The sequence below is a fragment of the Silurus aristotelis genome (genome assembly GCF_946808225.1).
Source record: "Silurus aristotelis genome assembly, chromosome: 5".
Classification (NCBI taxonomy): domain Eukaryota; kingdom Metazoa; phylum Chordata; class Actinopteri; order Siluriformes; family Siluridae; genus Silurus; species Silurus aristotelis.
This window is the reverse complement of record NC_139578.1, coordinates 8,604,432-8,627,045: the sequence shown is the minus strand read 5'-3', so window position 1 is coordinate 8,627,045 and position 22,614 is coordinate 8,604,432. Positions and strand designations below refer to the sequence as shown.

Genomic DNA, 22,614 nt, shown 5'->3' with positions numbered 1-22,614 from the left:
TTACCTGGGCAAAGGACTGTTGCACAGTGGGCTAAAGTCGTCTTTTTTTTTTTTTTTAGATAAATAAAAAAAGAAAAGTTTGCACTTCATTTAAAAATCAAGTTCCCAGAGTTTGGAAGAAGAGAAGAGAGGCACAGAAGCCAAGTTGCTTGAGGTCCAGTGTAACGTTTGCACAGTCAGTGGTGGTTTGGGGAGTCATTTCATCTGCTGGTGTTGGTCCACTGTGTTTTACCAAGTCCAATTTCAACACAGCCATCTACCAGGAAGTTTTAGAGCACTTCATGCCTCCCTCTGCTGACCAGCTTTATGGAGATGCTGATTTAATTTTTTTAGCAGGATTTGGCACCTGCACACACTGCCAAAAGCACCAAAAGTTGGTTAAATGAGCATGGTGTTGGTGTGCTTGACTGGCCAGCAAACTCACCAGCCCTGAACCCCAGAGAGAATCTTGTTTCCCATTTTCAAGAGGAAAATGGGAAACAAGAAACCAAAAAATGCAAAAGAGCTGAAGGCCACTGTCAAAGAAACCTGGGCTTCAACACCACCTCAGCAGTGCCACAGACTGATCACCTCCATGCCATGCCAAATTGAGATAGTAATTAAAGCAAAAGGAGCCACTAACAAGTTTTGAGTGCATATACAGTAAATGAAGATACTTTTCAGAAGACCAACAATTCACTACAATGATTTTTAGTTTGGTCTTATGAAGTATTCAAATTTTTTTAGAACCAAAATCATCAGAATTAAAAGAAATAAACACTTGAAATATATCAGTCTGTGTGTGATAAATCTATATATAAGTGAACCAGAGGTGACAATTGCCAGGTAAAACTCCCTGAGATAGTATGAGAAAAACCTTGCAAGGAACCAGATTAAAGATTCCAGATTCTTATAGTAGATTAAATTTGAGGTTTACATTTGTTCATTTAATATTGATGTTTTATGAATAATGCAACAGACTGGAAGAATGGCGGGTTTGTATTTTATATATTTGTTTCTACTGCCCTCCTGTGGCCATTTTAAACACCGTTACAGAATTACTCTGTAATGTGCTTAATTTCTTTTATAGGTCAGTGGAAATTATAGAATATGAACAGAGAAACAATCCCATTTATAGCACAATACAGTTCAAAGCATTATGCTTGTAATATCAGTGATCTCTAATGAGACACAAAGCAGTTCCTTATTTAAATATTTTTTTCTGAATTACGATGTAAATTCACTTACATTCTCTAAATAATTTAGTCATTTGAATAAAAAAATTTGCAGCATAACAATTAAAAACATTTTAATAGTGATTTTTTTTTTCCCTTTAATACTTGGCATGGTAGGCAAAAGTCATCATTGGGCCCCAGGACCTAGTTTGGGCATCTTTGTATAGATGTTTCTACAAGCTTCCTTGCAGTTCAAACCAATTTTTTTGCACCATTCTTAATTGAACCATTCTACCACTCTAAAACTCTGAACTCTAAAGACTATTATATGTCAAACTTGAAATTCAAATGAGCTTATCCGGCCCAAACATCCATTTTGCAAAGATCAGAGATCACATTTGTGAATGTGATTATTTTGGTCACATGTTTTCAGAGTCAGGGATTTATGTGACAGTGGAATATTTTTGTACTCAGCCCAAAAAAAACGTAATAAAAAAACAGAAAATTTACGAGGGAGCTTTTTGAAATGCAATCATTTTATTTGTAAAAAAAAAAAAAATTATAACAAAAAATGTGCAAACCAACCCATAAAAAAAATACAAAAATAAAATAAAAATCACCACTTTGATTAGGGCTACTGAAGGCACGTGTTCAGTCCATTAGACCTTAAGATTTTTGAAAGGCAGCTTAACATCATAACATTCTCTTATTCAAGAGCACTCGTAATGATAAATTAGATACAAGAACTATCTAAGGCTATTCATTTTTTTTTTTACAGAGAAAACCTTTTAAATAGCTGTAGAAATAAAAATGTAAACTTTTGAAATTGAACTAAGGCAGCGCTGCAATTATTCTTTCAACACTTTAACCAAAAACAGTAAAAGCAGACAAGTGCATAAGACCCCTATCGTTTCAGATCTCTGTGCTAAAGGCAAATAAAACAAACAGAAAGGGGATCTTAAGGCACATGCTCCAGTTACTATACAGCAAGATAAGAGGAAGACTAATTTTAAATGATGCTCTTAATATTAAACAGATGACAATGTAGAAAGATTATTATACCGCTAATTAGTAGTATAATGCAAAATCATTTTGATGGCATCAAAATCTCAGATTTATAGTGGTTTTTAGTTTCTACAGGGAAAACTGAACAGCTGAAAAACATTCTGGTAAGAAGAGACCTTGAAATTAGTATGAAACGAGGCCAATGGGCAGTGTGTGTAGAGTGTTTTTGAATGGCGTTGATTGGTGCCAATGTTCTGGAGGGTTACCATGGTGGGGGAGGACAATAGTGCCAAAGTCCACAGCAGAATCGGACTTTGCTTAATAATTCAGAATCTGAACATCAAACAGGTCACACACTCCCTCGTTGTCATCCAGGTTGAAATTGTAATCCACACCGTGGTTGGGCGAGAGGCGCAACAGGGGGAAGACTGGAGAAACAAAAACAAAATTAGCGCAGGTGCAACTCTGCAAACAAAAGAGGCTCTTCCACGACTGTTGGCAGGGATTCTTATGAGGCTGTTTGGAAGGTTTTATGCCACTTCTTCCCTCCCAAAGTAAACAATCTTTCTTTTGTTGCTATTTCAACTCATAAAGTGGACACATGCGATAAGAATGGCTGGGAATTACTCGTTTAGTTACCATGGAGCTTTGAGGAAAACATAACAGATCAGACCAAAACTCTGATTTAAATGCATGGAATGAAACTCACCATCAGATGACATGAGCTCATCTATGAGATCAGCAACACCTTAAAAGATATAAATGCAATTTGTAAGACAAATATAATGAAAAATTTTATAAATTGAGGTTGTAATATATATATATATACACACACACACACACACACACACACACACATACACACACACACACATTTTGCTCCAGCTTACCCTCTCTCTCCTCCTTCATTTGGTCTACAGAATTAAGTCGGAGCAGATTTCCTACATCCAGCATGGACTGCATATCCTGTGCACCCAGATCTCCATGAGCCTGTGCTGAAGCCTCCGATTCAACAAGGGGCTCCTGCATTAACAAGCACCGACTCCCAGAGGATTCAGAGTTGCACTCTGAAAATGGATTAATAAATAAAAATGTCTAATAGCTGTAAATCAAGAACAACATGACAGGATTTGTCTACTCATTCAACTGATTATTGGTGAATATCTTCAAACTTCTAGACTACTATAAAATGCAAAAAAATGATAATAAACAATGATTTTTCTGTGCCATATATAAAATAAAACGAAATGGAAAATTAAAAACAACTGGAAGTACTAGTGTGCAATCATACAAAAAAAATTATGAACACATTCTGACCAATCGGAATCGAGAACTCAACTGCATGTTGCCAATACATCAACAAACCATGTATCAACAAGTTGACTATACCCATATGAACATCAGGTGGAGTAGACAAGGGGGTGAGCTGGTGCTCAGGCACAGAGCTCTTGAGTTGGCTGTGCTCCAAACCGCACGACTCCGACGTAATGGGGTACTTTTGTAGTAGGCAGGCAGGTGTGCTGGGTGGAGTGGGCATGGCACAAATATCATCTGGGGGTGGCACGGAGAAGACAACAGGTCTGGAGCCACGTGCCTCTCTGTTGATCAGCAGAACTTGGATTGGAGTCGATTGGCTCCGCAGATTCACCTGGTATCTCTTCTGGCCATTCTGAAACTGAGACAATCAAAATAGATCAGATCAAATGTGTTTTTTAAGTATGTGGTTGCCAGGTCCACAGTTTCACTTCATCAGAGCTCAGACTGCATATTACACAATTTATTATAAACTACTTTATTACTGTCGATAAACAGGAAAACTACAAGTGGATGCAAATTTGTTTGTTTTTTTCCTAATTTCTTCTGAGGAAAAAGGAATTAGCTTATTGAAATTTCCCTTTCTTTGATTCACGGCTGTGTCTCATATTGTGGCAGGAACTCACCTTTAAGTAACTTATTCTTGAAATGCTACATCTCAAGTTTCACTGCCAGTCTCTGTTTGATTTTGGACCCCAACTAGGCTCACATTATTATAAATGTAACATTCCATACCACTTCTGGCACGGGGACTTCAAGTTGTGTTCCTGCAGGTGCCATTACTGCCAGGAGAGTGTCTCCGCTGAACACATCACATATGTCCTCATGAGTCACATAACTATACGTATTCAAAGTAAAGGAATAATATGGAGGGAACACTTGGGCAACATGCAAGGTTCGGTTGAACAGTGAATGCAAAGCAGGGATGTTTATTCTTTAAAAATCAATCCCTGATTGTGGTAAAACCCTGAATACAAGAAACCCAACGAAAGTGAACTTCTGCTGGGGCAAGTGGCCAAAAAAAAAAAAAAAAAAAAAAAAAACTTGGCACACGACCGGAAAAACTGAACTTTCTTCACAACAGCCACAGTTAAGCGCCTATAATTATATGCACTCATGCAAACGGCTGCGCTGAGATTATAATAGACTTCTATGGTTTTCAGGCCTCTTGCAGAGAAATTCCACACTTCCACTTCAAACGCTTGGAATACACAATCCAACGGCTGTTAGATAAAAGACTTAAAATCATGGAAATTGACCTAATAAAATGTTTAAAAGATCGAGAGCCGAGTGAAATTTCTAAATGAATAAATAAAACTATGATGGCGAGGTGGGTGCATAGCGATTTTACAGTCATGCCACACCACAATCGTTTACTTTAAAGTGCTAATACACAGTATAAGGCCACAAACTCTTCCAACTGTAAACAATGTCAAAATTCATGAATTCCAGTATTAAATGAGACTACAGTCTGATTAATGTCCTTTATCACCTCCCAGCCATTTGCAGAAAAATAACGATTTCTTCCTTCAAAATTGTTAGTATCGAATTAAATACTATATATTTATTGCAAGTAAGTAATTAATAGAGACCATTTTAAAAAGGTTTAAAAAAAAAGTTAATCTGCAATGTTCTTGGTTTAAGAAAGAGAAAAACAAGGTATCTAAAAGATACCTAAAGAGTTTAAGGGTTGACATAAAAAGGGAGCACTGATAATTGAATGCTAAAACAACAAAGTACTTGGCTTTCTGCCGGTGGAAGCTTGGAATAAATCTTCATTTATTGTAACTGCAGGCACATTCACATAGTGAACCAAGACAAACAACTGGCTCTGCTAATGTGCTAATGATTTAGAGGCAAGCTGCTCAGCTGTTTACTCAATGATCCTTAAAACAGCAATATAAAATTCACTAAGCATTTAAGTGCAGTAAAACCCAATAAAGATTCGAGTGCTCATTTATGCTTGAGTGGCTGAGAAAGAAAGGAAGCAAAATGGACGCAGAGAAAGAGCAACACTTTGAATATAATTTCTCTACATGATCCTTAGGGGGCAATTGGTCACCTTCGAGATTCAATTGCATCAATCTTGATTGTAGTAGGACATTACCTTCGGTTTAAAAGTACACAATATTTTAACTTCTTTTTGCTTTAACATTATGTTCCTGAACTGTGTACTAGTGAATTCTGTGAATTTATTGTACTGGAGAACTAATGTATCTTGCTGAGACATATTCAGAGAATTTAATTTGCCCTTCTTGAAGTGGATCTATGTTCAGGGCACTTGCTCTTTCATCATGCCCCCCTTTGTCTTATTTAATTCCACACATCAAACATAGCGTGTATTTAAAGGACGCAGCCTTAGTGAAATAAACTTTAAACAAGTTAGTATAAAGAACCGATACTCCTTTGATTGGAGAATATTCATCCTAAACATTTTCGGGACTTCCATCCATTTTCCGAGCATGCAGAACGACCCTATTGTATTCACTTAACTGTAAAATGACTCAAAGGATATCTGCTGATGTTGGGTTCTTCCTGTAGATGTTTGACGCTTTGCTGCAGACATGCCCTCTGCACATCCAGCTCTCGTTCTTGCCTCTCCAGCTCAGCTATCTGAGCTTTCAGAAGTTCCACCTGCTCTAGGATCTCCTGAGGCTGGCAGCCCGAACTCTCTCCCCTAATCCAAAATGAGCCAGTTATCACAATTCTCCACAGTCTGTTTGAACAGCATACTCTGACTGCAGCATAGTACAACAATTTTGAGCAGTCAAGTTTTTTATTTCCACTCACTTCCATTGGATGGTGTTTTTCGTCTTTTTCTCGATGAGTCCGATCCCTTCGAGGACGTTCGTGATGTCGTAGATCCTTCTCTTCTGTCTGACGGCCAGGCACTCGGCAGCCTGGAGAGCAGAAGCACAGAAACCAGTTCACATTTCACTAACAGACACAGCTGGCGGAACAAGAGCCCCTGGTGTGAACATTACTGAGGGATTAGTGATTAGGTTTAGAGGTAGTCAGAAGACAAAAGCGCGAGGGGGAAGGGGGGCACAGCAGGAAATATTTCCTTATGTCTAGTTGTTCAGTTTGACTAATTCTTTATCATATATGAACATACAATTGAATACATAAAGAAGCTGCAGTATAAACTAGCAAGACTCATCAAGTGGAAGAATGATGACATTTATTGCTGTTACATGGCATAATATTGTATTGTTTTCGGATAAATATTTCCCAGGAAATTTACTCTATAGCATATAATAAATATTGAAATATTGTATAAGATTATTAGTAAAATAAAAGCAATGTGTGGAAAATAACAACTCACAACCACATCACCTGCATAAAACTTCCAACACTGAAAACTTTACACAACAAATTGCCTCATGTATTTGATATTTTTAAGAAAGTGAAACTTTAAAACGTTAGAAATAAATAAAAATAAAAGGATTTAAAGGCTGTTTGTGTACGAGTTTCACAGACTCGTTCACCTCACCTCAGGCTGTTCATTCACAGGAGTCTCCTGGTGTCTCCAAGTGTCACCTGGCTCACCTTTTGCCTCACTCCCAAGCAATACAAGAAGGTTTAAAAATAATTACCACTTTTAAGTCGAGAATGCCATCTTTGGTTTCTTGAAGCAGGGTGACGAATTTAATGGCGAGGAGTCCCAAACTCTTCTCGTAGCGACTGGACCCGTTCGGAACCGCGTGTGAAAGGCTCGACTCAGCCATAGTACCATACTATACAACACGGTCCGTTCTCAAACTACACAACACACAGAGACACACGAAGCAGTGACGCTTCAATTATCTCGTCAGGTTACACACCTATCGAACCTCTGAGAGAAATCTGACGTTCATTTTTTATTTTATTTTTTGCTCCCCCTTTTTTTCACCTCGAAGTAACACCAGAGAGCTGGATTTTTAAATGAACGGAAATGACGTTAGGTTGCCTTAGCAACCAGCAGCCTTCATCGGTTGCTCGTTCACAAATTAAACACAAAAGATGTCGTCTTATATATATTGAGAATATTACATATTAATAATAGTATTTAAATATATTGATATATCTATTTTATGTTCGAGTTTATTTCCATAAAAAATACAAAATGCAACTTTAAAAATGTTTTATTAGCTCTTTAAAAAACCACCTTGCTATTTAGGCTTTTAAGATATCACACGATAAAAAAGTATATATATATATATATATATATATAAAGAAATACATAAATAAATATTTAATATTTAAAAAACAGAGTTGCAAACTAGCAAAAATGTGCAAAAAAAAATATTTGTGCAAAACTACTTTTCCTTGTAGGAGATAATCATTCATGGGTATGTCTTTTGTAAATGTAATATAATTATTTTCCCTGAAAAAAACTGATATATCATGAAAAAAAAACATAAATAAAATAGACCCTAATTACTTTAAAGCTATTAACATGCAGTAAAATCTATACAAAAATCCCCAAAATGTTCCCTTGTATGTAGCACTCAAGTGCCATGGAAAAGTTCCCTTTTCAGAAAAAGTGTACTTCTGATATCCAACTGAGAAGTTCGGTCCTGATGTATATTTTCATAGACACACAATAAAATTATGCAGTTAGAAGTCTTTAAGCACATTGGTGAGGCGTCTCATTTTCTCCTCCATTGCTATTTTGTTGCTCTCTGTTTCCTCCAGAAGCTGCCTCATCTCATTCTCCACCTGAAGCACCTGTTAAAAAATAAATAATAATAAAAAAAAAAGTTAGGTTGTCATATATTAGTTGATCAGACCAAAGTGTACAAACCATAACAAATGATCATTTGTCAAAAAGCTCAAGATTAAAACAACTCCAATCTTCTCTGTGTCCTTACTGCATTACTTTATTATCTCAGGGTGCAGTATCAGGATTATCCACTTGTGGCCTAGTGCACTAGGAGACATATTCCTAGAATTATTTCATTCACTGGAGAGAAAGCTAAATTAATGCATTAAATAAATTAATGTATTCAATTTGTCTTAAGTGAAAGATTTATGCTCATCAGGGTCACTGTGCATCCAAAGTATCCCAGAAACACTGAGCCTAAGCAAGAAGACAGCTGGACATGGTGCAAACGCATGAACGTAGAATGTGGTAACTCAATGTTTAAGATGTTGGACTTCCAAACACCACCAAGTTGCCATTTTTAGCATCTCAGCAAGGCCATCAACCCTCGACTGCTGAGTTGTACAAGTTGATTTGGATAATGAAATCTGCCTAATGCTATTAATGTAACATAAATGGAATATACCCTGGACCAGATAAAAGCCTTTCACAGAGCATAATGAGGACACAGTAAATTATTGTCACTAAAATAATAAATTACAAATGTTATAAATTACTAGTTTAAAACATTTGTGTTATGACCAGCTGTAATCTTTTTGTTGTTGTTGATCCAGAAAAATTGCATTTTTACAGCAATACAGCTCTGTTCCCACAGCCCAGTTGTGCAATTTACATCTACAGACAGAAACCTTTTACAGACCAGTAATCCAGTAATTTTTGGTGCGGTGTTCTCACCTGCCTACACAAACTTCCGTGAGAAGAAAAAAAATACAACAGGGTTTGATTCAAACAGACTAAACACTGCATAGGCAAAATTTGCTCCAAACAAATCTTCTCTCCCTTAAGTTGCCATCCACTGCAACACACTGACATAACATTATGGTTTTCTACTTAACAAACATATACAAGTTGCATGTAATACCCTCTGATTGGCCTGTTCTATTTGTTTCTGTTTTTCATTAGCCAATCGGAGCAGCTCAGCCTGATGGGATGCCTGCAGGGACTCCAGCTGTCTGCGGAAGGCGTCGTCCACACAGTGGAGTTTCTCGACCGCTGCCCTTGATAGAAAGAATAGAAACATTTCAGTGCAGTACAAATACAATAAAAATGTGTGTAACTGTCACTGTAATCTTTTTGCTCTTACTTGTGTGCCCTTGAGGTTTTATCCCTTTCTTCCAGTAGCACTTTCTCTTTAGCATCGAATCCCTCTTTCATACGCTTCACCTGACTCTCCAGTTTGGTCAACAGGTCCGCTTTATCCTGCCATTTACAACGCGAGGCACTGATATGATTTAAAGAAAGCAGTTAGCTGTTTGCAATTGTTATAGTATGGCCATTCAAAGTGTTAAATAAAGCTAACCAAAGTGAAAAAAATGCATTTAGTTATTAATGTTGTAATGTTCTCACACAACAAACCAGTAAGTATTATTCTAGTAATTAAATCTTATAAACCAAGATAATACAAAGTTCAACACTACACCAAATAAGTACCTGTAAGCATCTTTGAGCTCATCCATCTCAGCCTCCTTGTCAAGAAGCTGTTGCTTGAGCTCTTCTTTTCTAAAACTAAGTTTGTCCACTGCATCTCGGAGCTCTGCTGCTGAAGCTATCTCACCCTTCAACTCCTTCTGGAGGTTTTTCTGAACCTGCAGGTTCTCCTCGCGCAGAGCACGAAGCTGCTCATCTCTCTCCTGCACTGCCTGATATGGCAACAACAAGCTGATGTTTGTGAAGGAGAGACGCATTGAATTTCTTAACAGCTAGAAGACTATTTACCTCTTTTAACTTCCGGATTGTCTCTGTTTGATCATCCACTATCTTTGTTTTAATCTTTAGTGAGTCGATGTCCCTCTGATTCTGTTTCTTCTGGGTCTCCAGTTCAGTAGTCAGGACCTCGATTTTGGCTTCCAAGCGACCTCGATCCTGGGCAAGAGATGCTCCTGAAGCAAAGAGCCATCACTTTAACCTTTAATGTACTGAAGAACTTCATTCCTAAATGCAGTAAATAAACTAGTATGTCCAAAAAAAATTTAGAGGACACAAAAAATCTTGTGATGTAAACGGGCTATTATAAATGCAAATAAAAAGGTTGATAGATGTTGGATTTGTGGTAACTCAGTAGTTCATTGTTTGGAAGGTTCCGAGTTGGATAATAAAGCTATTGGGTCCAAGAGCCAAACTCTTATACTATAATAAGTTTGTATTCCCTTTATTACTTGCATTGCCTATAAATTGCTTTTGCTAGCAACATCTGCCAAATAACTGCACTAATCCTAAGTTTACAAGAAATATAAAAATAGTATGGGTAAACTGTTAAAAGAAATGTTATGCTTGGTAAGTGAGTGTGCTGGTACCTTGTTGTGCGAGTTCCTGCCCCCAAAGCCTTCTCTCTGCTCGGAGACCTTCAATCACAGTCTCCTGTGCAGTGAGCTGTGAAAGCAGTTTGGATTTGTCCCTCTTCAGAAGTTCCAGTTGCACACACAGACGCCTGTCCTCCTCTGCTCCTGCCTCCAAAGTCCGCACTCTTGCCTAATGCACACAACCACATTTATCTACAATCCCATTCTATGTTCTATTATATTGCTTTCTCTAACTCCTCATATATGTATCAAACTTAGTCAGGGCTAGCAGATATAGACTTCAACTTTTTGCAAACTATCATGCATAGTCTAGTTCACATTTTTAATGTCCTTTTTAATATTATAATTACTAACAACAATCTGAACTCTCCGCAAACTGTCCGCAAATCAACCCTTCCAGTATTAACGAGATGACAAGTTATCTATTAAAATTAAACACTTGCTCGATACCTTTAATTCTGTTACAGCATCACGTTTGGCTTTGATGAGGTCAGCTATTCGAGTTTTCTGCTCCTTCACCATGGCTGTGAGCTCCTGCACGAGAGAACCTGACTGCCTCTCTTTCTGCTGAGATGCGCTCAAAGCTTTCTTCACCTCGGCAAGCTCAGCAGACACCTGCTCAAAGCCTTCCTTCACCTGATCCCATGCAGAAGATCACACATACACACGATCATTAATGCTCATTACAAACTACAGACTAAGTGGCATGCTTTGGTTTTATTTGACAGGTATTGAAGTTAACAATAAACACCAGCTATCAAAAGGCAGAGATGGGATAGGTTAAATCCCAGTAAAGCGAGAGAAATACTGATGTGCTCTTAAATAGGGATGTTGTCAAATGCTCTGTGTTTCCACTGGACTCAGTGTTAATGATCACCTCAGATAAAACGATGTAAAGGCAAAATAATTAATTTTACAAATTATTTTATTTTGAACATAAATAAGCCGCAGGTGTCTACACTGAAACTAATGAACTTTACACAGGCTTTAAAGAAAGACACGTTACACACGGTGTAACGGGTGAAATATGTTGCGCTTCCTTTAGGAGCATAGTGGTATTTTGGGAATAGCCTGGCACTGCATTTTTCCGCTATTACTGCATGTGTGCAAGGCCGAGGAATATGTCCTTATTATTTTCTGATGCTCATTTCTAAGTTTCTTTGACTAACCCGTAACGCTGTTGCCAAGAAAAATTAAAAAGCACGAGTTTTGGAAACCTGTCTGTTCTTATATGATTTCTGTTGCAAATGGAGTTAGCGAGCTCTCCCTTCACCCAGACTCAACGCGTTACAACGGCTTGTATCTAAACAGTAGCCGACCAAGAAAGTAATTGTTCACTGTCTTCCTCCTTCCTTTCACAACTATTTCTCTTGGGAGTTTATCTTTTCGCATCGTCGTGCGTTTAAAAAAAAACTTTTTTTCTCCCGATGCCGTGCAGCTCAGAACAAAGGTGAGGTGCCATTTTTTTTTTTTTTTTTTTTTTTTTTTTTACGTTCGGAAATTTCATTGGTCTAATGTTATGGGGTTCAGTTTTTTGCCTCGAAGTTTGTGAAACCGGGAAAAACCCAGGAAAAATTCATAAATAAGCCGCTTCGTTGCTTAAGCCACGGGGTTCAAATCGTGGGAAAAAAGTAGCGGCTTATAGTCCGAAAAATACGGTATATATATATATATATATATATATATATATATATATTATTATTATTATATTATTATATATATTATACGGTATATATATATATATATATATATATTATACGGTATATATATATATATATATATATATATATATATATATATATATATATATATATATATATATTTATAAAGATTCAAATCTCTCAATGTGCACTCATTACATAAATTGCAGCTGTTCAGGAGAACAGTGCATTATTTAATCAGGTGTGACCAATCTTCAATCAGCTAACCGAAATATATCAAAACATCCTTCAGCATGGCCAGAACTACAATGAATATCATTCAAACTTGAAATAATAAAAAATTCTATTAATACTGATTTAATCTCAGACGTTGCAGTAGACCCTACCTCAGAGAATCGATTTGCTTCAATGGTAAGAGCCATGCGGAACTCATCCTCTAGTGAGGCATACTGTTGCCGAGCATCAATCAGTCTCTGCTCCATCTCACTGTGTCTCTGAGTGTGTCTCTGCTCCACAGCCACCACTTCCTTCGCCACAGCTTCACGAAACTCACCACTACCAGGAATGAGTCGTGAAGAGAGCTCCTTCCTGAACCACATGGTTAAATCAAGCCAGATTAAGAAATATATTGATAAAACATACAATACGAAAAAGTCCACACACACGTTCACAGACTGTGGTAATAAAACAATGTGTGAAACTACACTGGTTTAGTAGATGACCAGCAATATGGCATAAAAAGAGTTAATGGAATACACACCTGTGTGCCTCTTCTCTGGTGGTCATCAGCTCTTGAAGTTGCTGTACCTTATCTTTATGCTGCCGGACGGACGCTCGAAGTATTTCAACCTCTCTCTTAAGAACTGCGCATTTGTTCTCCAGCTCCTGCTTTCTCTTCATCTGAACAGAAAAATGGAGTCATACAATTTAACGTACTCACATTACTGATTCACTGAGTATTATTAAACAAAAGATGTTCTGGAAAAAGCCTGGTGCATCTTAGGCATCTTAGGGTGATGTGGGGAAAAAGTTACCGTAATTTCCGGACTATTAAGCGCACCCAAATATAAGGCTCACCCACTGAATTTTACAAAGATTTTCATTTTGAACATAAATAATCCGCAGGTGTCTACATTAAAACTAATGAACTTTACACAGGCTTTAAAGAAAGACAGTGTCTGTAACACGGCTTGTATCTAAACTGTAGCCTACCAAGAAAGTCATAGTTCACTGTCTTCCTCCTTCCTTTCACAACTATTTCTCTCGAGAGTTTTTCTTTTGGCATCGTCGTGCGTTTAAAAATCACCATCGGTGAAGCTTTTCTCCCGATGCCGTGCAGCTCAGAACACAGGTGAAGTGCGTTTTTTTATGCCCGGTTGTTTTCAGCGTGACGAATGATTCACATTTTCTGTTGACAGTCCGAGTGAGCGGCAGATCAAACGTCAGAGGAGCATCATCCATATTTATGATGTGGTGCGGCCCGATTCAGTGTGAGCACATCTGATTTAATATAAAGCGTTTCATTGGTTCACCTGAACCCGTTCGGCAATTTCATTGGTCTAATGTTATGGGGCTCAGTTTTTTGGTTTGAAGTTTGTGAAACCGGGAAAACCCCTGGAAAAATCCATAAATTAGCCGCTTAATTGTTTAAGCCTCGGGGTTGAAAGCGTGGGAAAAAAGTAGCGGCTTATAGTCCGGAAAATACGGTAAGCATATTGATGAAGAGAAAATATAGTATCAATAAATAGAAATTATAAACCACATAGTAGAATCAACATTTTGCCTATGAGCCACAATTACTCAGTAAATGTTTTGAATAACTTTAGAAGCATTATTACCTCGTCCACCTGTTGAGTGGCTCTGAGGGCTTCTTTTTGGGAGACACTCTCCTGCAAACTGTGTAGTGCATCCTTGTATTGTGCCTCATGGCTGCGTTGCTGCTTCAGCTGTTGTGCTGCATTTGTACATCTCTCCACCAGCTCTTCCACTCGAATCTGCAGTGCCGTCCGCTCTGAGCGCTCCTTCAGCAACAACTCCTTCAGCCTGGATGTAAGCAAGGTAATGATAATGATTGTAAATAACACTTTTTGGAGAAATTCCATGAATACTTATTTAGACCCAACTCTAAAGACATTTTCAGGAGTCACAAAGCAGAAGACTATGTTTTGGTAGGTACATGATGCTCACATAAATAAAGCTCCTATATGGAATATGTTTATATTTTATACATGCAAGTGTCTTATATATAACATCATGTTATTGTTCTCCTTTTGGGCAATGCCAAAAGGCTCGAAGTTTTTTCTTCATTATGTTTTCATGTTTCATTTTGTAGACACATGCCTGTTAATGCAACTTTAATCTCTGCCTTAATTTCGATTTGTCATTACAAGAAATAACTTGTTCACGCAAGACATTCATTTAATGTTACCTATTTAATTTCACTTACTGAAAAACTACAAAATGTAGCAATATAGCTGACTATAGCTGATGGTAACCTGGAAACAAGAAACAGCAGAAAACAAATTGAAAGCCAAGGTTATATTGGGCAATTTTTTCCATTAAAATTGCGCCTTTCATTTTATGACATTTTAATCAGACAACTTTCTATAACTTTTGGGTTGTGCTAATTTTTCTGGTACTTTTTGTTAACATAGTTACTAATAGAGTTTGACTGATTCATCAGTTTTTGCGATTAATAAGCACCGATAATTGATCGTAGGAACTATTGGCAAAAATCTATAACAATGTTTTTTTTTCCCGGCTTGATTCCGATGCTGAGGCGTCAGTATTTAATAAAAAAAAAATTTTGTATAAATGTCAGTACTATTTTACATAGAGTGTTATGTTTGTTTTTTTGTTCAGTATGGATTTTAATATCCTTTGATTAAACAGTTACTGGCAAGTGTGATCTAGCTAAAATCCACTATAGGTCAACCTTTAGTTAAGAAGACCTTTTTTTTTTTAACAAAAATATGATAAAATCTTTAACAATATTTTTTTACAATATGTGGACTCACATGTAACATTGTCTCTCGTTTCTTGGAAAATTGCTTATGAGCCTCACCTATCAGTTGTGTGAAAAGCTAGACTCTGGAGTTCTTTCTCCTCTGTGGCCTTTGCTTGCAGCCCCTTGACCTGATCTGTAAGCTTTTTCACAGCCTGCTCTGCCTTCCAACGCCGCTCCCGCTCCTGATCCCGTTCATCCACTATTACCTACACACACAAAAAATCACAGCTGTTCACTTTAAAAGTCCTTTAAGATCTTTTTTTGGGATCTGTAAACAATGGTGTGAATGAGCTGTAACAGTGTGCTTACCCTGTAGGTCTCCTGCTGTGTTTGATTGGAGTTTTTGTCTGGAGTGGCCTGGCGAGCTTTGAGGCCTTTCTTTGCTGTTTCTATCACCGCTAATGTATGGACTGCTGCCCTCTGCCCAGAGCCAGCAGCAACTTTTACACTCCTGTGTTTTTGTGTGCTTGTTTCACTACTGTGAATGGAGACACAAAGCACAAAACTAAGCCTGCAGTAATGGCCTAGTAAGGATGCTATCGGAAACAAATTAAAAGCTCCGAAACTTATTTGCCAATACAGCATAACACATAGAGAACTGTTTTACACAATTTAGTTCATTTTAGTATAACACTTTTAGTATATTTGCTTTAATGATTAAGAACAGCCAAGTCACAGCCATGCTGATATTCAGCACAAAAGCTTTTATTTAGTTTTACGTTACTTAGTCTTTTTATTTTTATCTTTATATTTTATTTCTTTTCATGTTTACAACTCGGAAAGTCAAAAAAGCATTCAACATATGTCATACTCTGTATGAATGTGTATGTGACAAATACAATTATAATTTCAATGTTGCTTATTTATAAAACTCTGTAAATATTACAACGATCACTTTCATTCTAATTCCAGATGTATTTTATTTGAGGAATTAGATTAACCATGATGCTGTGGTAAGAAGAACTACGCTTTTTCACTTTTAATACACCACTGCAGACCGGGAACATCCCACAAGAGCTGCAGTTTTGGAGATGCTCTGACCCAGTAGTCCAGCCATCACAATTTGGCCCTTGTCAAACTCGATCAAAGGTGGAGGGAGTATTCTGAGCAAATGATGAACAAGGAAAATGAGAGAAAGAGAAGGTTGGATGATGTGGATGGTGAAGCAGGAAGTGGATAGGATTAGTAAGGAGGAACACAGAGCAGCTATTAAGAGGATGAAGCGTGGAAAGTCGGTTGGACCAGATGACATACTAGTAGAAGTATAGAGATGTTTGGGAGAGATGGATTCTGGAAGGGGAGAGGATGCCTGAGGAATAGAGGAGTGTGCTGGTACCAATCTTTAAGAATAAGGGAGATGTGCAGACTTGCAGTAACTACAGGGGAATTAAGTTGATCAGTCACACCATGAAGTTATGAGAAAGAGTAGTGGAAGCCAGGCTGAGAGAAGAGGTGACCATCTGTGAGCAACAGTATGCTGAGGAAGAGCACCACAGATGCAATATTTGCTTTGAGAATGTTGATGGAGAAGTATAGAAAAGGTCAGAAGGAGTTGCATTGTGTGTTGACGATTTAGAAAAAGCGTACGACAGGGTGCCGAGAGAGGAGTTTTTTTGTTGATTATTTTATGAGTAAGTCTGGTGTAGCAGAGAAGTATGTGAGGGTGGTGCAGGATATGTATAAGGACAGAGTAAAGTGTGCAGTAGGAACGACTCAAGGTGGAGGTTGGACTGCATCAAAGGCCGATGGACTATGATGTTTGCGGATAATATTGTGATTTGTGGTGAGAGTAAGGTTAAGAAGAGCCTGGAGTGGTGGAGGTACATGCTGGAGAGAAGGGGAAGGAAAGTCGGTAGGAGTAAGACAGAGTACATGTGTGTGAATAAGAGGAAGGGCAGTGGAGTGGTGCGGGTGCTGGTAGAAGAGGTGGGAAAGGTGGCAGAGTTCAGGAACCTAGGGTCAACAGTGCAAAAGTATAGGAGAGTGTGTTAGAGAAGTGAAGAAAAGAGTGCAGGCAGGGTAGAGAAGAGTGGCAGGAGTGATTAGTGAAAGAAGGGTATCTGCAAGAGTGAAAGGGAAAGTTTATAGGACTGTGGTGAGACCTGTGATGTTGTATGGATTAGAGACAGTGGCATTGACTAAAAGACAGGAGGTGGAGCTGGAGGCAGCAGAGCTGAAGATGCTGAGGTTTTTTTATTGGGAGTGACGACAATGGACAGGATTAGAAACAAGTTTATTAGAGGGACCGCTCATGTAGGTCGTTTTGGTCGTTTTCACTTGCTGCCTGTATTCCACGAATTAACAGGTGCCATGATGAAGATATAATCAGTATTATTCACTTCACCAATGTTATGCCTGGCCGGTGTATATACATACACAAATATACAGTTTGCATTAATTCAAGCAAACTATACACTATATGGCTAACTTTGTGGACACCTAACCAGCACAGTCATATGTGATTTTTTTTTTTTTTATATCCCACTCCTGATTTAGCCCCTTTACTGATATAAAATATTCCATTCTTGTGCAAAGGTGTTCAAAAACTTGTCATGTGCTTTTCATAACATCCAGTAAACAATTGATGAAAGTACATAGTGATTTGCTTTACCAAAATTCTGAAATAACATTTACTTAGAAATCCACTCTACAATCTACACTGTAAATGAAGATTACCTGTCGGAATGTTTGCCTTTTACCAGCTTCTTTACTGTTAAGATTTTGGGTCGGCGGACTCTTGAGTGCTGCAGATTCTCTTTTGCACTGTCATATTCACTCTCTGATGTGAGATCTGTGTCCCTTTTTGCCTTCTGCACCACAGACTGCAATGCGGCACTCGTGCTAGGGCTATTAGCCACAGGAGCCTGGGACAAGCAGAACTGCTTATTACAAAAATAAAAAGCTTAAGAAATTTAAATGAACAGTTATATAGGATCTAGTTGTACCTTCTGAAAGAGTCGGGACACCTGCTGCTCCAACTTTTTAATACGGAGCTCATTTATTTGGTTCCCTGTGGCTGAAGCTGCTCTGACTGAGCACTCCTGCACTTTAGAAGGCGCTTTTAAAACTCTACTGCGTTGCCGAAACTGTGTCAAAACCTCGTCAATCCGGGGAGTAGGGAGAGAAGCATCTGTCTGGACCTTGAGGAAAAAAAACCTCAAGATTCTCATCATGTGTAATCATATTTAAGAGTTTAATTCTTTAGAATTTAGTTATTTGGGGAACTAATCTAATAGAATACTTCAGCTATATCATTCTTGGCTGTTGGATAGATTGTTAAAATAATAGAGAAACACAATTTCCTATTACAGTAATGCATCTTTCTGATGGTGCTCACACAATCACTTTAAATTAACCCAATACGACATCATTCTAATCTTAATCGCACCCTAAAATACTTGGAGATTTATTTAAATGGAAGAAACTATTTACCGGTTCAACATTAACACTAGAGTCTGTTGAAATCAGAAACTCCAGAAAGTCCTCTAAACCTGGGATGTCCATTGGGCTCCCATCCAGAGAAAGGCTGGGTTTTCCCAACCTATCTTCTCCATCCAGAGTAGAGATTTGTTGCAAGGGCTGCAGTACCATATCCCGGTAGCCTATGTATACAAAAGCATGCAGTAACACAGAATAAATATGTCTTGCTGGAAAAAGTGACAAAGTAACAAAGTATGTACCCCTTAAAAAAAAAAAGTACATACAGTATGTGACTTAATATGTAAAGATCAGTGCAATTAAAGATAGAGGGATGAGCCTGTTAAGTCTCTCACCACTTACATGTACCATGGTTTATCTCAAACTTCCCAAACGCATGGAAAGATTAGTGATTCGTTTGCCAATCTTAATACACGAAAGACCAGCAGTGTAAGGGGGTGTGGCTGGAAACCCCGTTCTACTAATAATAGTCGGAAAGTTAATTTGCAAACCTGGTAGACGACAGATAGGATTGTCGGCACCATCCATATTGAGAGTGACATCTCTCAGGTTGTGCAGTCCCACCATGCATTGCAGCAAATGGTTCATGTTGTCCAGTCGATTGCTATGCAGCTGGAGGTGTTTCAATTTGGATTCAGTCCCATGCAGATATAAAAGTCCTAAAAAAACATAGTATTGTGTTTAATACAAACGACGGTTCACACAGATTCATATAACAATACTCTCCAACATCATAATTTACAACTAAATTCCTGTTAACTTACCAGTCAAGTCGTTTATTTGATTATAAGCCAAGTTAAGTCTTGTAAGGTTAACAAGTCCATTAAGACCTAAACAAAATAAATCGTGCCGTTATCCAGTTTCTATGCCATATAAAGATATATACATCGAATAACTTATTGACTCTACAGGCTTTACCTTCCACCTTGGTGATGCTGTTGCAAGAAAGGTTTAAGGTACGCAACGAAGAGAGGGTACCAAGGCCCTCGATCCGGGCGATGCGATTTGAGGAAAGGTCCAGATGTCGTAGACGCCATGCTGTTGTCAACCCTTCAATCTTTGACAATCGATTACAGTGGAGGTTTAAAGATGTGACAATGGGCTGCAGTGGGACGTCTAATAAACTATAAAAACGGTGCCATATTTAACTCATATCATAACATACACTTGGCATTTTTTTAAATGCATTTCAAAGTGAAGGCTGTTGAAAATGATCATTGCAAAGCAACAATCCAAAAAGTAAAGAAATTACAGGCAATAATAGTAAAATGAATGGCGTTAAACAGGAAATTACCTTGTAATGTCCTTATCAATCAAACTAAGCTCTCCATCTGCCATGACTGGCTTATCACCTGCTAAAAACAGCAACTCAAGTCAAGTAGCTTTTATTGTCATTTCTAACATATATATAGCTGATGAAGTACACAGTGAAGTGAGACAATGTTCTTCCAGGTGCTACATTAAATAACATAGAGCTACATCACACAACATACAGCTAAATAACAGAACACAGAGCAAAGGAATAAAGTAAGTGTCCTCGACACATAAAGTGCATCGTGTGCAACCTGGTGCAAACAGTGCGGACAAAAAACAGTGCAGACAGACAACACAAGACAGTGTGGGACAGATACAGAATAAAAGAAAACACAAAATACAAAATAGTGCCGACCAGTGAACCTATTGTGTACTATGATTATAAAGTAATGTGCAAAAAAGGACTATAAACAAGAGTGTATTTGTAAACATAAAGACAATGTAGTGCAAAAACAGCAAGTAACAATATATGTTTACATTATAAATATAATATGGGTGTTGGAATAAAGTCAGATGAGAAATGAGTGTGTGTTGAGTGACAACTGTGAACTGACAAGTTTTACACCATCAACCATCAACTTAAATTACTGACAATAATTTATTGCTTTAGTTTTGTTGATAGTCCATAAAGTTACAACGCTATAAATGGCTGTGCAGTTTTAGATTCGATGATCAAAATACCAGTTAATCATAATGTAAACTTCTGCAAGCTTCTTTAGAAGCAAGGACAATATCAATCAGCTATTCAGGAGACTAAATTATCAAGTAAAAAACATTTAAGTTGCAAAAAAAAAATGTGAAAAGCAACAATGGGGAAATAATATATGTTTATTTGCAGCAGCCTAAGATGTTGCCATGGCACTGGTGGGCAAGGTTTACTGTTTGCTACAAATAGCCATTAATTTTTTCATACACCTTAAAATAGATTCATATTCATTATGAGAATTATTCTCAGTCTTCATTCTCGTAATAGTGTCAATGTACAGAAGCTGTACTCTGTATCTAGTCTGCTATCTCTGCTGCTGCTGCTGTAGGTGCTAGCTTAGCTAAGCTACAGCTCTTGTAGCTTCTTGAATATACGTACAGGCTGCGGTAATAATATATTATTATATTGCATATAAATGTAATAATATTAACAATGATTATTTAAGTTTTTTATGTGAATATGTTTAATTAAACCTACCCTGCTGTATTTAACCTCATTTAACAGAATCAGTGCTGCACACACACACCGCCATATTACTTTGCAAATTGAACCGCCCGCCCAGCCGAAAGCATGCGTCACTTCCGGTTTTCACGAAGTACAAAAAACAAAAACAATATTTATTATTATTATTAATAATAATAATAATAATAATAATAATAATAATAATAATAATAATAATAATAATAATAATCTCGTCGTTAGTATGTTTTTGTCTCTGCCTGTCACGTGCTCTTTTTTTTATATAAAATTTGTTTTGTTTCACTTTATTCTATAATTAAAATCATTTAAAAGCACATAACTGTAACTGTATATCACGAGGTATAACAAATAACATTTGTTGTATTCAAAATAAGTACACCTGCTACAGAGAGGGTCGTTCAACAAAGTCCAGTATAATCACTGTCTTGCTGCCAGGCCAGAAAGGCTTTCGCTGCTGGCCTAAACTCTATCAAAATCACAGACCTCATGTTAAATATATTTTTGTCCATGAATATGTATTCAATTATTTAAAAAAGTCTATTCTCTTTGTTGTATAGCTTTTCACCCAAGTGTCTGTTTATGTTGGAGTTTCGATCTAATCAGATTTCAGACAAAGGTATCTGTATTGAGCCTTCACAGTCAGCACTGCGGTGTCCTGCAGCATACAAATTAACACTGAGGCCACCTTGAAGGCGTCCAATTACATAATCATTTTCATGTCCCTTGATTGGATCGTCAATGAGTGCACTAGTCAGCGCTCACAAACAGCATCTGTAGCAAACACAAACCCAGATATTCAGTATTCGTGTAGATGCAATAATTGTTTTTTTCCATTCCACTATTCCCAAAGGTGGGAAGTAACAAAGTACAAATACTTTGTTACTGTACTTCAGTAGATTTTTCTGGTATTAGTACTTTACTTCACTATTTGTTTTTTCTGACAACTTTTTACTTTCACTCATTACATTTTTTACACAAATATCTATACTTTCTACTTCTTACATTTTCAAACCAGGCTTGTTGCTTTAGTTTTATTTATCTATTTGGTGACATAATCAATATTTTTTTTTTCTCTCTGTGCGCCGTTTTCAGCCCTTAAATCTATTTCCAACCTACCACTGGTGTATCATTACCTGGCTATCACGTACCAAAGATGTAGGCTAGCCTACGAAGGTAACTACAAGCAAGGCAGAAGGCAACAAGAAGTATGGGGTTAACGTGGATGAGACAAAGGGAGTCAGTAATGTAAACATGACTTAGAACAGAGACTTTTTTGATCACCTGATCATCTTCATCTTTTCTCTACTTGTGTTCTATATGGTGGTTGTTCAGCCTGGATACATTAATTGGATAACAAATGTTTTTATTCTT

The 22,614-nt window shown here is 37.5% G+C and overlaps 2 protein-coding genes across 4 annotated transcripts; both read right to left on the bottom strand.

Annotated features, from left to right (window-relative positions):
* Positions 1–1,672: 1,672 nt before the first annotated feature.
* On the bottom strand, positions 1,673–7,409 carry e2f5 (E2F transcription factor 5). 2 transcript variants are annotated; one of them, XM_083541189.1, is made up of 8 exons: positions 7,070–7,409; positions 6,264–6,373; positions 5,989–6,150; positions 4,209–4,317; positions 3,549–3,834; positions 3,050–3,226; positions 2,869–2,907; positions 1,673–2,587 (listed from the first exon to the last, which is right to left on the bottom strand). In XM_083541189.1, exons 1-8 carry the CDS (start codon positions 7,199–7,201, stop codon positions 2,478–2,480), a joined length of 1,125 nt encoding a protein of 374 aa, XP_083397315.1. In that variant the 5' UTR covers positions 7,202–7,409; the 3' UTR covers positions 1,673–2,477. The 2 variants fall into 2 exon arrangements, with proteins under 2 accessions (XP_083397315.1, XP_083397316.1); XM_083541190.1 differs by lacking the exon at positions 4,209–4,317 and having other exon boundaries at positions 5,967–6,150; positions 7,070–7,405.
* A 172-nt stretch (positions 7,410–7,581) lies between these two features.
* Positions 7,582–21,338, bottom strand: lrrcc1 (leucine rich repeat and coiled-coil centrosomal protein 1). Of its 2 annotated transcripts, none has more exons than XM_083541687.1 (20): positions 21,241–21,338; positions 20,038–20,095; positions 19,662–19,867; positions 19,508–19,573; positions 19,235–19,402; positions 18,738–18,907; positions 18,251–18,445; positions 17,982–18,169; positions 15,615–15,783; positions 15,363–15,511; positions 14,137–14,341; positions 13,059–13,198; positions 12,685–12,886; positions 11,088–11,273; positions 10,632–10,806; positions 10,054–10,217; positions 9,769–9,977; positions 9,422–9,559; positions 9,200–9,335; positions 7,582–8,183 (listed from the first exon to the last, which is right to left on the bottom strand). In XM_083541687.1, exons 2-20 carry the CDS (start codon positions 20,079–20,081, stop codon positions 8,073–8,075), a joined length of 3,021 nt encoding a protein of 1,006 aa, XP_083397813.1. In that variant the 5' UTR covers positions 20,082–20,095; positions 21,241–21,338; the 3' UTR covers positions 7,582–8,072. The 2 variants fall into 2 exon arrangements, with proteins under 2 accessions (XP_083397813.1, XP_083397814.1); XM_083541688.1 differs by having other exon boundaries at positions 20,038–20,098; positions 21,241–21,325.
* Between the last annotated feature and the right edge of the window lie 1,276 nt (positions 21,339–22,614).

Excerpts from the sequence above, each read along its gene's own strand:
- e2f5 (XM_083541189.1), bottom strand. The coding sequence starts at position 7,201 with ATGGCTGAGTCGAGCCTTTCACACGCGGTTCCGAACGGGTCCAGTCGC. Across the intron at positions 3,835-4,208 it reads AAGTCCCCGTGCCAGAAGTG|TTTCAGAATGGCCAGAAGAG; the intron begins GTATGGAATGTT and ends TGATTGTCTCAG. Across the intron at positions 3,227-3,548 it reads TCCACCTGATGTTCATATGG|AGTGCAACTCTGAATCCTCT; the intron begins GTATAGTCAACT and ends ATCCATTTTCAG.
- lrrcc1 (XM_083541687.1), bottom strand. The coding sequence starts at position 20,081 with ATGGCAGATGGAGAGCTTAGTTTGATTGATAAGGACATTACAAG. Across the intron at positions 19,868-20,037 it reads ATTGATAAGGACATTACAAG|TTTATTAGACGTCCCACTGC; the intron begins GTAATTTCCTGT and ends CCGTTTTTATAG. Across the intron at positions 19,403-19,507 it reads TCAAATAAACGACTTGACTG|GACTTTTATATCTGCATGGG; the intron begins GTAAGTTAACAG and ends ATGTTTTTTTAG.